At 53.8% G+C, this 13054-nt stretch overlaps 1 protein-coding gene across 5 annotated transcripts in view; it reads right to left on the reverse strand.

Annotated features, from left to right (window-relative positions):
- Positions 1-2779: 2779 nt before the first annotated feature.
- The window catches only part of WSCD1 (WSC domain containing 1), a 42948-nt gene continuing 32673 nt past the window's right edge, over positions 2780-13054 (reverse strand). For 4 of the 5 annotated variants that reach the window (XM_061143186.1, XM_061143185.1, XM_061143189.1 and 1 more), the window contains exons 6-9: positions 9806-9965; positions 8639-8803; positions 5603-5803; positions 2780-4008 (exon numbers count right to left, since the gene is read on the reverse strand). In XM_061143186.1, coding sequence (XP_060999169.1) covers positions 3656-4008; positions 5603-5803; positions 8639-8803; positions 9806-9965 — 879 coding nt within the window. In that variant the 3' untranslated portion in view covers positions 2780-3655. The remainder of the gene's footprint in view (positions 4009-5602; positions 5804-8638; positions 8804-9805; positions 9966-13054) is intronic. The other variant, XM_061143190.1, reaches the window with a different exon arrangement.

Genomic DNA, 13054 nt, shown 5'->3' on the forward strand with positions numbered 1-13054 from the left:
ATTCAGACCAATCAATTTCTCCCAAAACCTTAATGAACTACTTTGGAAGCATCACATTTTAAACACCTCCAACAAATTTCCAGCCAAAAGAAAACAAACCTGAGTCCCAGGAATTCTTGCAGCCACAAAGATCAACCCCAGCACTTCCATCTCCCCTCTTGGGGGCCCCTAAGAACCAAGTGGTTCCTGTTACTTTTAAGGGGAAAAAATGCATTCTGGTGTGCAAACATTCTCGCATATTCATGCACTCCAAATCTAATTTTAGCTGCACGAGACTTCATTATAAGACGCTCACGTAATTAAGCAGTTTTCTTCCCAGGGTTTGGAAGCCTGTCTATTCTTCTCTCTCATTAACACATCACTGGGATTATCAAGAATGAGTTTTAGTTTTTTCAAATTATATATTTTGATTTTTCCAAATTGATCCACAACGGGAGAGGAAATCCATGAAAATTACATGTTTTAACACAGGTTTGTGCAACTCCACAGCCTGGCTATTAAAATTGGAATCTGTAAACAGGAGTTCTCTGTTCTGGTCTGATTAGCTACATCTGCCATGCTTCTCTCCTAAATTCAAGCCTGTTTTACTCCTTGGCTCGCTGGGGCAGCATCCTCTTTATGGAGAAGCTGAGAGCTAGAGATGAGACCTAACTTGGAGAAGGACAAACACTTTCCCAAAAGAACAGACACATCCCCTTCCCGTGCTCCTCAGGAGCTGGGGGATGACTGCTGAGAACCATCAGCACGTGGGGCCTTAATATCTCACTCACCCACCATCCAGGATCAGGTGCTGAGGTTCAGGTGTCTTGCCAGGTGGACTGACTCAACACAATGCACCCCAATCCCATCATTCCACTTATCTGTGTGCCTGGCTAAGGTGCACAGTAAACTCCAAGGCCATCTGAGCAAGTGGCCCTCCAGCTAGAAGGAGCGAGGGTTTCTGGGTACTTGGCAACAGGGAACAGACTCATCAACTACCAGGAAAAACGGGCTGGGACTGCTGTTCTCCTGAGCCCTGGGGTGGTGGGGGAAGCCCAGGGGGCCATGCCCTGGCTGTGGTCCTAGTCAGTCCTCTAGCCACTTCACTGCCCTGTGCAGACTCCTTGACATTTGAGTCTTCTCCCCAGAGACTGTCTGGGTGGCCAGGAGAGTGAGGGTCGCTGCCAGGAAGCCAGTCTCTGGACTGGCTTCCCTCTCCTCCATCACTCAGGGCTGCAGTCTCCTTTGAGTTTCTAGGTTCACTCTGCGATGCAGGTATTCCCTGGGCCCTCTTTCAAGGCAGGGTGAAAACTCCTGGTGGATTTCAACTGCTCCTGCTACTCAGGAGAATCAGCCTCATCAGGGCTCATCACATACTTGATCCTCGAGCCATGCTGTTTCAATAATTGTTTATCAAGACCCTGGAGTTTCCAGCCTTGAGCTGAGCCCCAGCAATGCTTTAGGAGGATCTAAAATGGCCTCAGCATCAGTGTGGGTTTGGGGGAGACTCAAAAAGAACTTGGAGGCCACCAGGAATGGATGCTCAAGGCCATTCATTAAAAATTGAAAGCTAGGTAGGCTTCCCTCTGAGGAAGGCCCTCTCCTGCAGGGCCCTCAGCTCTGCCTGCTGGGGTGATGTCAGCTCCCCATCTCCAGCCAGGGAGCAGATGGTCCCACATTCCCATGCCCGGCTTTCCCAAACCCCTCACCCAGCTTTCTCCTGCTGATGCAGAGGTCAGACCAGCAGGCCCAGCCCAGGCCTGGAGAAGCTGCAGGGGGACTCAGGGGCTGCCCAAGTTCAAGCCCATCCACCTTTCTCCCTCAGTGTGTGGACAAGCTCTCGATAGCCCTCCCTGGGTCCCACTTGTCCTGGCTGTGCTCCCAGCTTCACCTCACCCTCTAGACTTCAGTCCCCTGACCTCTGCAGCCCCATTTCTGAGCCCAGGACATGTAGCAAAGGGTGATCCAAGAAGGTAATTAGCATCAGCACCCCTCCCCCTCCCACACTGAGCACTAGCTGGCTGTAAGGAGAATCCTTTTCTCTGTCCCCTCCTCTGTCCTCACCCACCCACTCTCACCTTCCTCTTGCACAGACTTAGAGGCATGTGCCCATACCCACTCACCTGTTCTCAAAACACACAAGGGTCTTTCCAAGCCTCTGAGCCTTCGTTCATTCTGTTCCCTCTGCCTCAATTCCCCTTCCCCTTTGCTCCACTGGAATAATTTCTACAGATTCCTCAGGACCAGTTCAAAGCCTCTGCAATGCATTCTCTGACCCCCACACCCAGCACACACACTCCTCTCTTGCTGGGTTTATCACTTCCCTCCCCCAGTCCCTCTAAACCCTGAGCTGTGAGGAGGAGACTGTCTTCTCAGGAGGCCTGTAAGCTCATACACAGCAGTGCCCAGTAGCTCCAGTTTCCCATATCCCCGAACGGGAAAGATGTCAGTGTCACGAAAACAGAGACAGAGGGTGTGACAAAGAGACCCAGTGACAGGAAGTGGAGGGTGAATAACAGAGGGACAAAGAGGGCTGGCAGATAGGGGGTCAGGCAGAAGCTGCAGCCTTGCCTCTCCCCCCAGGGTCTTGATGGGCCATGCTGCCCCCCACTTCCTCATGACCAAGAGTGGGGGGATCCCGCAGAGGAGCTGTCAAGATGGGTGGAGCAACCAGCCCAGTGGCCCCCAAGACTCATCTCTCCTGGGTCTGCCCAGCCCAAGCGCCCTCCTCCACTGGCACTGCTGGCAAATAGGCCCTATCCTGGAGGCCCAGCCCCCACCCACCCAACCCCTGTCTCCTAGCCCCTACACCCTGTTTCTGGGATAAGGCATGAGTCCCCAGCTTTACGGGGAGAGTCAGAGAAAGAAGCCAGGCAAGGAGGCACCAGTTCAAGGAGTGCTGATATTGGATGGGATGGTGGGGGGTGCACAGAATTTGCAGCCGGTCCTGAGGTGGGGGGTGTCTGTGGGTGGCTCTGCTCTGCCTGTATCACCACCAGCCCATCCACAGAGAAGGGAAAGGCTGGGCTATAGAGCTGGTCATCACACCACACACACTGGGGGATGCAGATGTGCGTTCAGGGCTGCCTGGCCCGGCTGCCATAGACTGTGAGCCTGTCTCCAGGCCAGGGTTCTGGCCCCTTGGGGCTCTAAGCCCACCCAGCCCAGCATCCTGCAGTCAAAGCCCCTGGCCAGCAAGCCTGCACCGGGCTGGCGACAGGAAACCCCGGGTCCCTGGGAACTCGGGGTGCACGTGCGTGTCAGTGTGTTGGAGAGACAGACAGGCAGCCCCTGGGAACACATAACCTGGCGTTGGCTGCCTGCACTGACGTTTGTGTTTGCAAGTCCAAGAGTGTCAGGCACGCCCAGGGTGGTGGCTTAGGCGCATTAACGGGACACCGTGAGCGGAGAGTGGCAGGTCTAAGCGGGTCTGGCGAGGAGTGTGTGTCCCTTTGCATCTGTCCTGTGACATCGGGTCTAACGGCCGGGAGTCAGGCCCAGGTGTCCCTGTGCCGCAGGGACGCAGCCCCAGGGCGGGCCTCCGTGCAGATGGCACAGCCCCCTCCCCTGAGCATCCCGCGGAGGCAGCAGCAGGCGAGCATCCCAGCGAGCACGTGCGCGGCCCCGTGGAGGCGGCCGGCTCCCGGTGGGGCGGGCAGCGCAGGCCTGGAGCCTATCATCTGGGCACGTACTCCCGGGGCAGCCCGGCCCAGTTGTGGTCGCGCAGGGCCTGATCCACCGTCCGGATGTAGCCGTTGATCAAGTCCTTCATCTCGGGGGTGAAGGGCTCGGGGTCGTGCGGGCGCCGGCCGCGCCGCCGGAAGCTGCCCTCCTTATTGTTCTCCACGCAGAGCAGGCGCTCCTCGCTCACGGACACGTTGAGGAAGGCCACCATCTCCCGCAGCGTGGGCACCAGGCTGCGCCTCAGCTCCTCGTAGTGAACCACCAGCAGTCGTTTGCCATATTTCAGCCAGTCCAGCACGTGCGAGGACCACCACGACGCATAGCTGTTGACAAAGTCTGGCCACTCTGCGCGGGGAAAAGAAGGGGCGCCATGTCAGAGCCCGGCCTGGCAGGCCTGGGGCCTCCCCTCCTGGGGGCCAAGATGCTCCATCCCCCTCTGCCTGGGACCAACCTGCCTGGATCCCCCCACCAGGGAAGGATCTCGTGAGGGGTGACCTTGTGAGGGGAACAGTTACTATGAGGCTGCCCCAAGCCTGCCTGGGAGATGTGATGTTGGGTCCTTCCTCTAGCAGTTTCCATGGAAACACACCAAGACACATGGGGTCTGAGTGTTCCAAGAACTGGTTCTCCCTCTGATGGACCTTGACCTCTGGGACCATTTCTGGGCAGGAAGAGCCCAGGATCTCAGGCCTATGGGACACAGAGGAGTTAGACAAGCAAGCCTGGGCATCTCTGTTGAGATGACTCTCAGTTCATCTTGATGTGGCCTTGGCAACTGTGCACATCATCCAGTCTGGGTGATGGGGGCCGAGCAGTGTGTGAGGGCAGATGCTGGGCCTCCCAAGGACATAAAGATGCTGTGCAGGCTGGGTTTCCTGTCCCAGGTGCTCCTGTGCAGCTACATGAATGGGGTGTCTAAGTGATGCTTATTGACACATGGGTATGATCACCGGTTTAAGCAGTGATGTACAATGAGGCAAGGGTTGGGGTAGCTGCAATCTTGGACAGATGATCTGGTACGTGAGATTTTTTTTTTTCCAGCAAAAATTTAGAAAGTCAGTGTCCCCCTCCCCTCAGTGGAGAGAAGGGTGCCAATATCAAGAATCACCCCCAACAAAATAAGCTTCCATAACTGGGTTATTGTGTTGTGCTCAGTCACTCGGCCGTATTTGACCCTTGTGACCCCATGGACTGAAGCCCACCAGGCTCCTCTATCCATGGAATTTTCCAGGCAAGAATACTGGAGTGGGTTGCCATTTCCTCCTCCAGGGGATCTTCCCGACCCAGGGATTGAACCCTCGTCTCTTGCGTCTCCTGCATTGCCGGATGGATTCTTTACCACTAGCGCCACTCTCCAATGCTGTGGGAAGCATTTGCTTTCTCTGATCTTAACGACCCTAAGAGGTAGGGGCCATAGGGTTTTAAGGTGAGAAAAGCAAGGCTCAGAAGACAAAGTCTGCAGCTTGCCTGGGGTCACTGGGCTGTTAAGAGGCCCAGGAGGGATCAGAGTTCAGCCTGCCCACTGGCTCAAGGGGAGTCAGTGGGAGGCAGGGATGGCTGGGGAGGGGAGTGGCCTAGGGGGAGGGTGTCAGGGAATGGGGAGAACACCCACCAGCCTCAGCTGATCACACAGGGACAGAAGCAGGAGCCTGCCTGGCCTTGTGTCTCATCACACCACCCACTCTGCTGGACACAGCTGTATTTCTGACAGCTTCATTTTGTATGTATCACTCACTGCCCTGACTTGTGTCTCTCTAATCCATTACCCAAAGGCTAGACTGTGTGCCCACCTTGAGGGTGGCAATTGTGATCCCTTTAGCCAACCCCTGGCGCCTCACCCAGCACCCGGCACACAGTAGGGCTTTGGTTAGTATGTGTCAGCAGATTCCAGGAATAAAGAGGCAGCCTGTCCCCTGCCCTGCCAGCCCCTTCGGCTCACCTTTGCTCTTCCAGTTGCGGTCAGCTGCGTAGCCCAGGTGCCCGGCGCATTTCCTGTTGAACTCGGCCACCAGGGACCTGTACGGGTTCCGGATGAGCAGGATGGCCGAGTCGAACATCTCAATCTCCCTCCTGCCACTCTCATGGGTCTTCACGCAGATGGTACGCCGGCTGCGCCAGTGGTCCTTCTCGCCCTTGAACCCTGCCCGTGAGAAAGGCATCATGGAGACCCCACTGCCACAGTGGCAGACAGGTATGAACGCTAACCTGTGCCCCCAGGGAGAGCCGACACTGGTGGGCACTGAGGGGCCACTGGGGCGGCCTCTAACCACAGGGCCTGACCCTGCCCGAGAGACAGTGAGAGAGGAAGGCATCTAAGTGGGGAAAGATGGCATCTGCAAGAGAAAGCAGATCAGGCACCTCCTGTGGGTCCCGGAAGTCAGGAGACAGAGGCCTGACGGTGCATCCATTTGGGCACCTTCATGGCTATTTCACATGAGCATTGCAGAGAGCTGGGTGAATGAACTGCAGCTGCAGGCTCAGAGTGGGTATGTGACTTGCTCAAGATCACACAACACCACAGTATCAGAGCCAGGGCTCTCTCCATGTGGCTTTGTGTGTCCCTGGGAGGCCTTTGCCATCTACCCACCTTCCCATGGAGTAGGCGGGATCCCCATCAACAGGCTCAAGGGCGGTCAGCAGCTATAGCCCCACCCTCTGACCTTATGTCCTGTAACTGAGCTCCAGTCTTGCATCTGCGGAGACTCTCCCCAGCCCTATGCAGCATCATGCATTTATCAACAAAGATCATCATGTGCCCATGCCGTGCTGAACTTCATGTCATGGATAAAGGGGGTAAGACTCAGAGTCTGTCTTTAAGCTTATAGTCTATTAGGGGGAGGGCAGGTGGTTCAGTGGTAAAGAATCTACCTCCAATGCAGGAGACTCGGGTTTGACACCTGGGATGGGAAGATCCCCCAGAGAAGGAAAAGGCAACCTGCTCCAGTATTCTTGCCTGGAGAATCCCATGGACCGCGGGAAGTTCCAGGAAAGAATGAGTCAATGCATGGGCCAAGGAAGCATGCGATCTGGTCTTTGACACCCTGAGAGTCAGGGTGTCTTTTGTACTGTCTCAGCCTAATTCGGCAGTGACCACTTTTCTTTATAACTCAGACCAGGCTCACCCATAACAGGTTTGGTGTTTGGGCACTGGAGTTGCCTTGAGAATTTCATGTGTGCATGTGTGTGTGCACATGCGTGTGTGTGTTCATTGCTCTGACAGTGCTCTGTGACCTGTGCCTATACCTAACCAGTCCCGTAAGGCTCAAAGATGCATCCAGGTATCTCTAGAGCCATTCAGAGACAGTGTCACTGCAACCCTTCATACCTGGCTGTCGAGCCACTGGGTCACTTAGCCATGTGTCGACCAATACAGCCAACTGTTTGAATAAGGTAAAGGCCTTCTAGATGAATACGGTGGGCAGCCTGTACACAGTAGGTGGTTCCCAGGGGACTAGACCAGAGTGAGCAGGACCACAGTCTTCATCTGGCTACTTTGCCTATAGGTGCTGTAACACTCAAGGCTCCCAAGGATGAGCTTCCCTGGTGGTTCAGTGGTAAAGAATCCGCCTGCCAATGCAGGAGACACAGGTTTGATCTCCAGTTCGGGAAGACTCCAAATGCCGCAGAGCAACTAAGCCCATGAGCCACAACCACTGAGCCTGAGTGCCCTAGAGCCCGTGCTCTGCAACAGGAGAAGCCACTGCAATGAGAAGTCCTTGCACCACAACTAGAGAGTAACCCCTGCTCACCACTAGAGAAAAGTTCAGCAACAAAGACCCAGTATGACCAAAAACAGACAAATAAATAAACACATAAAAAGAAAACCAACCATCAAGCTTTCTGCTACATAATACTAATAAATAAACAGGATTTTTTAAATAAAAAAAATGTTTTAAAAAGACTCCCAACTATGATGAGACTGGGTTATATGGACACCCTTGGCTTTTTTACCAACCAGATCAAGACTGCTGTGGGTAATCACAGAACCTTAGGAACTTTCTATTTTCTCCAGGATGTTACTGATAGGATCCTCTTTCCCTAAGCCAAACTCTGAGCTAAGAATCCCTGAGAAACTGTTGTAACACCTGACAACAGAGAAATCTATTTCACCAAATATGTATCCCACTTGGCTTATCTGAGGTTCTTAGTCTTAAACAGTGCACAGATTTGAGCCGTTTTAAAGTTCATTTACTTGACATAATGAGGCCTCTTATTTCTACAAGAGAAATATTAGAAATCATTAAACTCTTGAAGATTTTTGGACCTAGTTTTAAGAAACAGTATTTTGATAAGCTACATTTACCTCAGGGGTGGGGGTGGGGGGGAATGAACAGATGAAGTCAGTTTCCCCTAATTATTGAGGGCTGTAAAAATTAAGGAAAATTTAAAAAATGTTTATTGAGAGAGAATCTAAGTGACTAGGCTTTCCCTTTGAATCCAGATCAGATCTTGTGAATTTCCTTTCAAAGTGTGGTCCTAGAGCTGACTGCTTCAGCATCACACAGGAGCTTGTTAGAAATGCCAGTTCCTAGGCCCCATCTCAGACTAATCGAGTCATACTCTCTTGGTGGCGGGATGGGTACAAACCAGGAATCTATGTTGAATTAATAAGCCCTCAAGGTATTGCTTAGGGCTTCCCAGGTGGCTCAGTGGTACAGAATCTGCCTGCCAATGAGGAGATACAGGAGACGCCAGTTCAATCCCTGGGTTGGGAAGATACCCTGGAGGAGGAAATGGCTACCCACTCCAGTATTCTTGCCTGGAAAATTCATGGACAGAGGAGCCTGGCGGGCAACAGTCCCTGGGGTCGCAAAGAGTCGGATGTGACTTAACGACTGAGCACGCACAGACAAGCTGATGCTGACACCTTCAAGAGTGAGAAGCACAGCTCTGGTGCTCCAGGAGGGCCCGGGCTGCAGAAGCTGGGGTCTGGGCCTGAGAGCTACCTCCTCCCTCCCCGGCAGCCCTCGCTCACCTTTGTTGTAGAGAGTTCCGTCGAAGTAGTAGCTGCCTGTATAGAAGCCGGTGGCATGCTCGATGAGGTGCCGCGCCCACGTGTTCCCAGCTCCGGGGAAGCTCGACAGAGCCACGAACACCTTAGATTTGGTGGGCAGGAACCTCCGGTCTGTGCATCGAGTGTCTGAAAGTCCAGAAGTCATCTCAGGGTTCCCCGTTTCCACTGTGACTCCCAGACTCACTGCCCGACTCCTCTTGGCAAGAAGTGCAGACCCAAGCCTCCCATTTAATGGAATGGGAAAACTGAGGCTCAAAGAGGGGAAGGGATGTGCCACCTGGACCTTGGCTGCACGGGTCTGTGGCTGGCCAGAGAGCCCCAGTGATGACGAGACCTCCCACTGGACGAGTCTAGTGGGGATCAGTGCCCTGCGGGTGCCCACCTTGTCTTTCAAGAGGTCACAGCTGAACCCTCCTGGCCCAGCTCAGATAATTTCAGACTCTGCAGGGGAGGTGGGTTGGGGGTCATGGCCGGGCAGAACAATGTCATACATCAGATAGAGCAGCAGGGAATCAGGACTCAGAACTTCCAGTGTTAGTTAGTCTCTGTGCCCCCTCTTTCTGGGAGGCCCCCTAGAGCTGTGTCAGGGCACATGGAACCCTCCGGTGAACGTCTCCCAAGGCCCCAGGGCTGTGCTGGGTCACCATAGGTGTTTGATAAAGGTGACAGTGACCTTCCCCAGCTGCTCTTCTTCTTATCAGCCCCTAGGGTCAGCTGGGCAGACCTGCTTCTCAGACAAGGACGATGCTGGGGTCTGGGCACAGCCCGGGTGACTCACTGGTCCCCAGGTACAGGCCAGCTCAGGGATGTCCCAGCTGCCACTGGGCTCCCATGTCACCCAGCCCCACCACCTTGCCGTGTTATCCCTCTGGACCCTGCCTCTCTGCTCTTCCTCAAACCACCTTCATCCCCAGATTCAGATAAAAGTCAGATGCTCTTCATGCCCATCCCTGCATCCTCTGTCCAGCCTCCAGGGATGGCGGAGGCCTCTCTGTTCACATTATCCCAAGACAGGACCACCCACCAAGATGCCTCCCCCATCCCAGGACCATATACTCAGCCCAAACTCCCAGACCAAGTACAGAAGGAAAGCCCTGCATGCCAGTTCACCTCTGGGGTGGAACTCACCCTGCACAGGGGTCTGGTAGACCTCGCAGTACTCCGCCAGCCTCTGGGCCTCAGACTCCTGGCCACACAGCGAGCTGTCCACGGCATCCCGCAGGTTGAACTGGGGGGTAGAGTAAGCACAGTAGCACTCCCAGCCCCGGAGGATAGCCAAGGGGAACTCCTGCCGGGGAAGAGAAAAAGAGATGTGTCTCCAATGAATGGTGAAAGCAGGGGCCACGCCCCCACTGCTCAGGCACTGGGGCGATCTCTGCGGATGTCCTGCAGCTGCTTGGGATCAACATGGGTGTCTGTGCGTCCTTCCAGGGCCAGGCACTGAGCCCAAACCTGGGGAAACAGCTCAACAAGATGGGACTCTGCCCTCCAGCAGCTCACTGCTGGCCAGTGACAAGCCATCGTTAACACCAGAGTGCAAATGGTGCTTCTAGGAGGGGTAACTCCAGTGAGGGGACTGGAGCTGAGATCTTGGAGACATCAGGAGTGCTGGAGAGGGAACGGCACTCCAGGTCAGGGAATCACATGAACGCACTTGTGCGGGAGTGAGAATGGGACAGAGAAGCCCACCCAAGGGCAGCTTAGTGAGGTGCTCAGCATCTTTAACCAACAGACTGTGGAATTCCTGCCAGCCCTCCCTGGAAAGAGGTGACCTGACTCCTGTTTCTGCAGTCCTGCTTTGGGGTGGTGGGCAGGGTGGATGACAGTTTCCCACACAGCATCTTTTCAGGACGGCAGGGGTGGACAAGGGCAGGTCTTGATTGCTCTGAGCTGATCCACTCGATGGGGACTTCCTGAAATCTGCCAGAGTTAGAAGGATAAGTCGCTCCTCGCAGTCTTTATTTATTTTTTAATATTTATTTATTTGGCTGCACCAGGTCTTAGTTGCCACATGTGGGCTCTTTAGTTGCAGAATGTGGGATCTAGTTCCCTGACCAGGGATCGAACCTGGGCCTCCTGCATTGAGTGCACGGAGTCTTAGCCACTGGACCACCAGGGAAATCCCACCTGGAAGTCTTTTACATACATTTTCTTGGTTCCCTCTGGGCAGGAGGCTGCACCCACCACACAGTGGTGAGAGCTGGGGCGCTGGTCTCTGGAAAGCCTGAATGTGAATTCAGGTTCACAGGTTGGATAACCTTGGACCTCTCTGAATGTCACCATGGAACAAAGGTAATAAAACCCACCTTGCACATCCGTTGTGAAAACTAGATGTGTGTGTGTGCTCAGTAGATTCAGTCGTGTCCACCTCTGCAACGCTATGGACTGTAGCCTGCCAGGGTCCTCTGCCCATGGGATTTCTCCAGGCAAGAATACTGGAGTGGGTCACCATTCCCCCTTCCAGGGGATTGTCCCAACCCAGGGAATGAACCTTAGTCTCCTGCGTCTCTTGCATTGCAGGTGGATTCTTTACCCACTGAGCCACCTGGGAAGCCCAAAAACTAGATGAGAAAGGTCCAAATTGCCCAACACTGGGCCTGGCACGCAGTAGGTATTCTCACAGAGGAATGGGATATCCTCTGCCTCCTTCCCCCCAACCCTGTGGGCATCAGCCAAGGCTCGCTCAACAATCCCTCCACCCATCTCTCCCACACCTGTTACTTGAACACCTACTGTGTACAGAGCACCACGTACCAGGACACTCAGCCCCATGGCCACTCTGCTTCTCCCATGCCTCCTGCAAACAATGAGAGATTCGAGTCCCCGCCCCTCCCCCAGGCCGAGAGATGAGAGGAGCCTATTGAGTGTGTGCGAGGAGGCAGTGGGCGGAGAAAACTTCTCCCTGCTCGGGCGAAACGCTGAACAAACCTTTTAATTTTTTGCCCACAGCAAAAATTTCATAAATAAATAAATAAAGGAAAATCAATAGCATTTTCTGAGCGTGGCTTGGCAGAGCCAAGGATCTTGACACTCAGAAAAGACAATGGATGGTGTCCCAGCCAGGGAGGGTGATGCAGAGCCTGGGGGTGGGGCAGTCCCTTAAGAGGAAGGGGGAGGGGAGGTTTCCCCCAGTGGAGGGTGCTCTCCTGGACACAGGGGGGGTGTTCCCTCAGGTGCCTTGCAGCCCCCATGAAGACCCCTCCCCACCTCCCACCTCCTCCGTCAAGCCTCAGAGGAGGCTTTGCCTCTGCGAAAATGTGCCCAGAATTTCACCGAGGGCCAGGCCCACATCTCCTTCTTAGGGTTCCCGCCACATGAGGACAGGAGACAGGATGCTTTCACTATTCTTACACACCCCTGCACACACACACACACACACACACACACACACACACTCACACAGCCTGCTTCCAGAGTTCAGTGCTCCCTCTTGCACTAGAAAAGCTCTTCAACATTCTATGAGATCGTAAGCAAGTCACCTCCTTTTTTGAAACCTTAGCTTCTCCATCTGTAAAATGGACACATTCCTTGAGTTGTCCTGCCTAGAAGAGTCAGGGGATCTCATTTCTCTCCCTCTGATCTACCACAAGGACCAATTTGACTCGGACATCTATCCCCCCCATGCTTTTTCTGGACGAGGCGTGAGTTGAGGATTTTTTCCTGGATGGGAGGCTGGGGGCAAGCAGTCACTTTGCGTGTCCATGAGTTCATGTTCCAGGGGCACCACGGAGGAAGCACGGAGTAGGAGAGAAAACACCATGTTTGCAATGCAACAGACCTGGACTCGAATCCCAGGGCCACAGTTGAGTATCTATGTGACCTTGGGCCACTAACCGGGCCCATTCAAGTCTCAGTTGTCTCATGGGTCATCAGAGGACAATAGTATTAATGCCATAGAGTATAGGGAGATGGAGGGAAGATGATGCATTAAAAGGACCCAGCATATAGTAGGTGCTCGGCTACTCCTAGCTCTTAAGACCTTTCATCACAGAGGTAGGCCGCAGACCACCCTCCGGACACTCAGGGCATGTGAGAGTCTGGTTCCTAAAATTCCCACTCTGGCTCCCCCTCCAAGGCCCCAAAAGCTCAGGATCAAGCAAAGGTTGGAAGCCCCTCTCCCAAGCGGCACTTGTGGTCCTAGTTATTTATTTATTTATTTATTTATTTATTTTTTTGGAGTGTGATTGCCTTACAATGTTGTGTTAGTTTCTGCTGTATAACAAAGCGAACCTGCTACATGTATACACATACCCACTCCCTCCTGGACCTCTCTCCCTCCCACTCTCCATCCCACCCATCTGGGTCATCTCAGAGCACCAAGCGGAGCTTCCTGTGCTTTATAACAGGCTCCCACTAGCTATCTGTTTGACACATGGT

Source organism: Dama dama, chromosome 5, assembly GCF_033118175.1.
Source record: "Dama dama isolate Ldn47 chromosome 5, ASM3311817v1, whole genome shotgun sequence".
Classification (NCBI taxonomy): domain Eukaryota; kingdom Metazoa; phylum Chordata; class Mammalia; order Artiodactyla; family Cervidae; genus Dama; species Dama dama.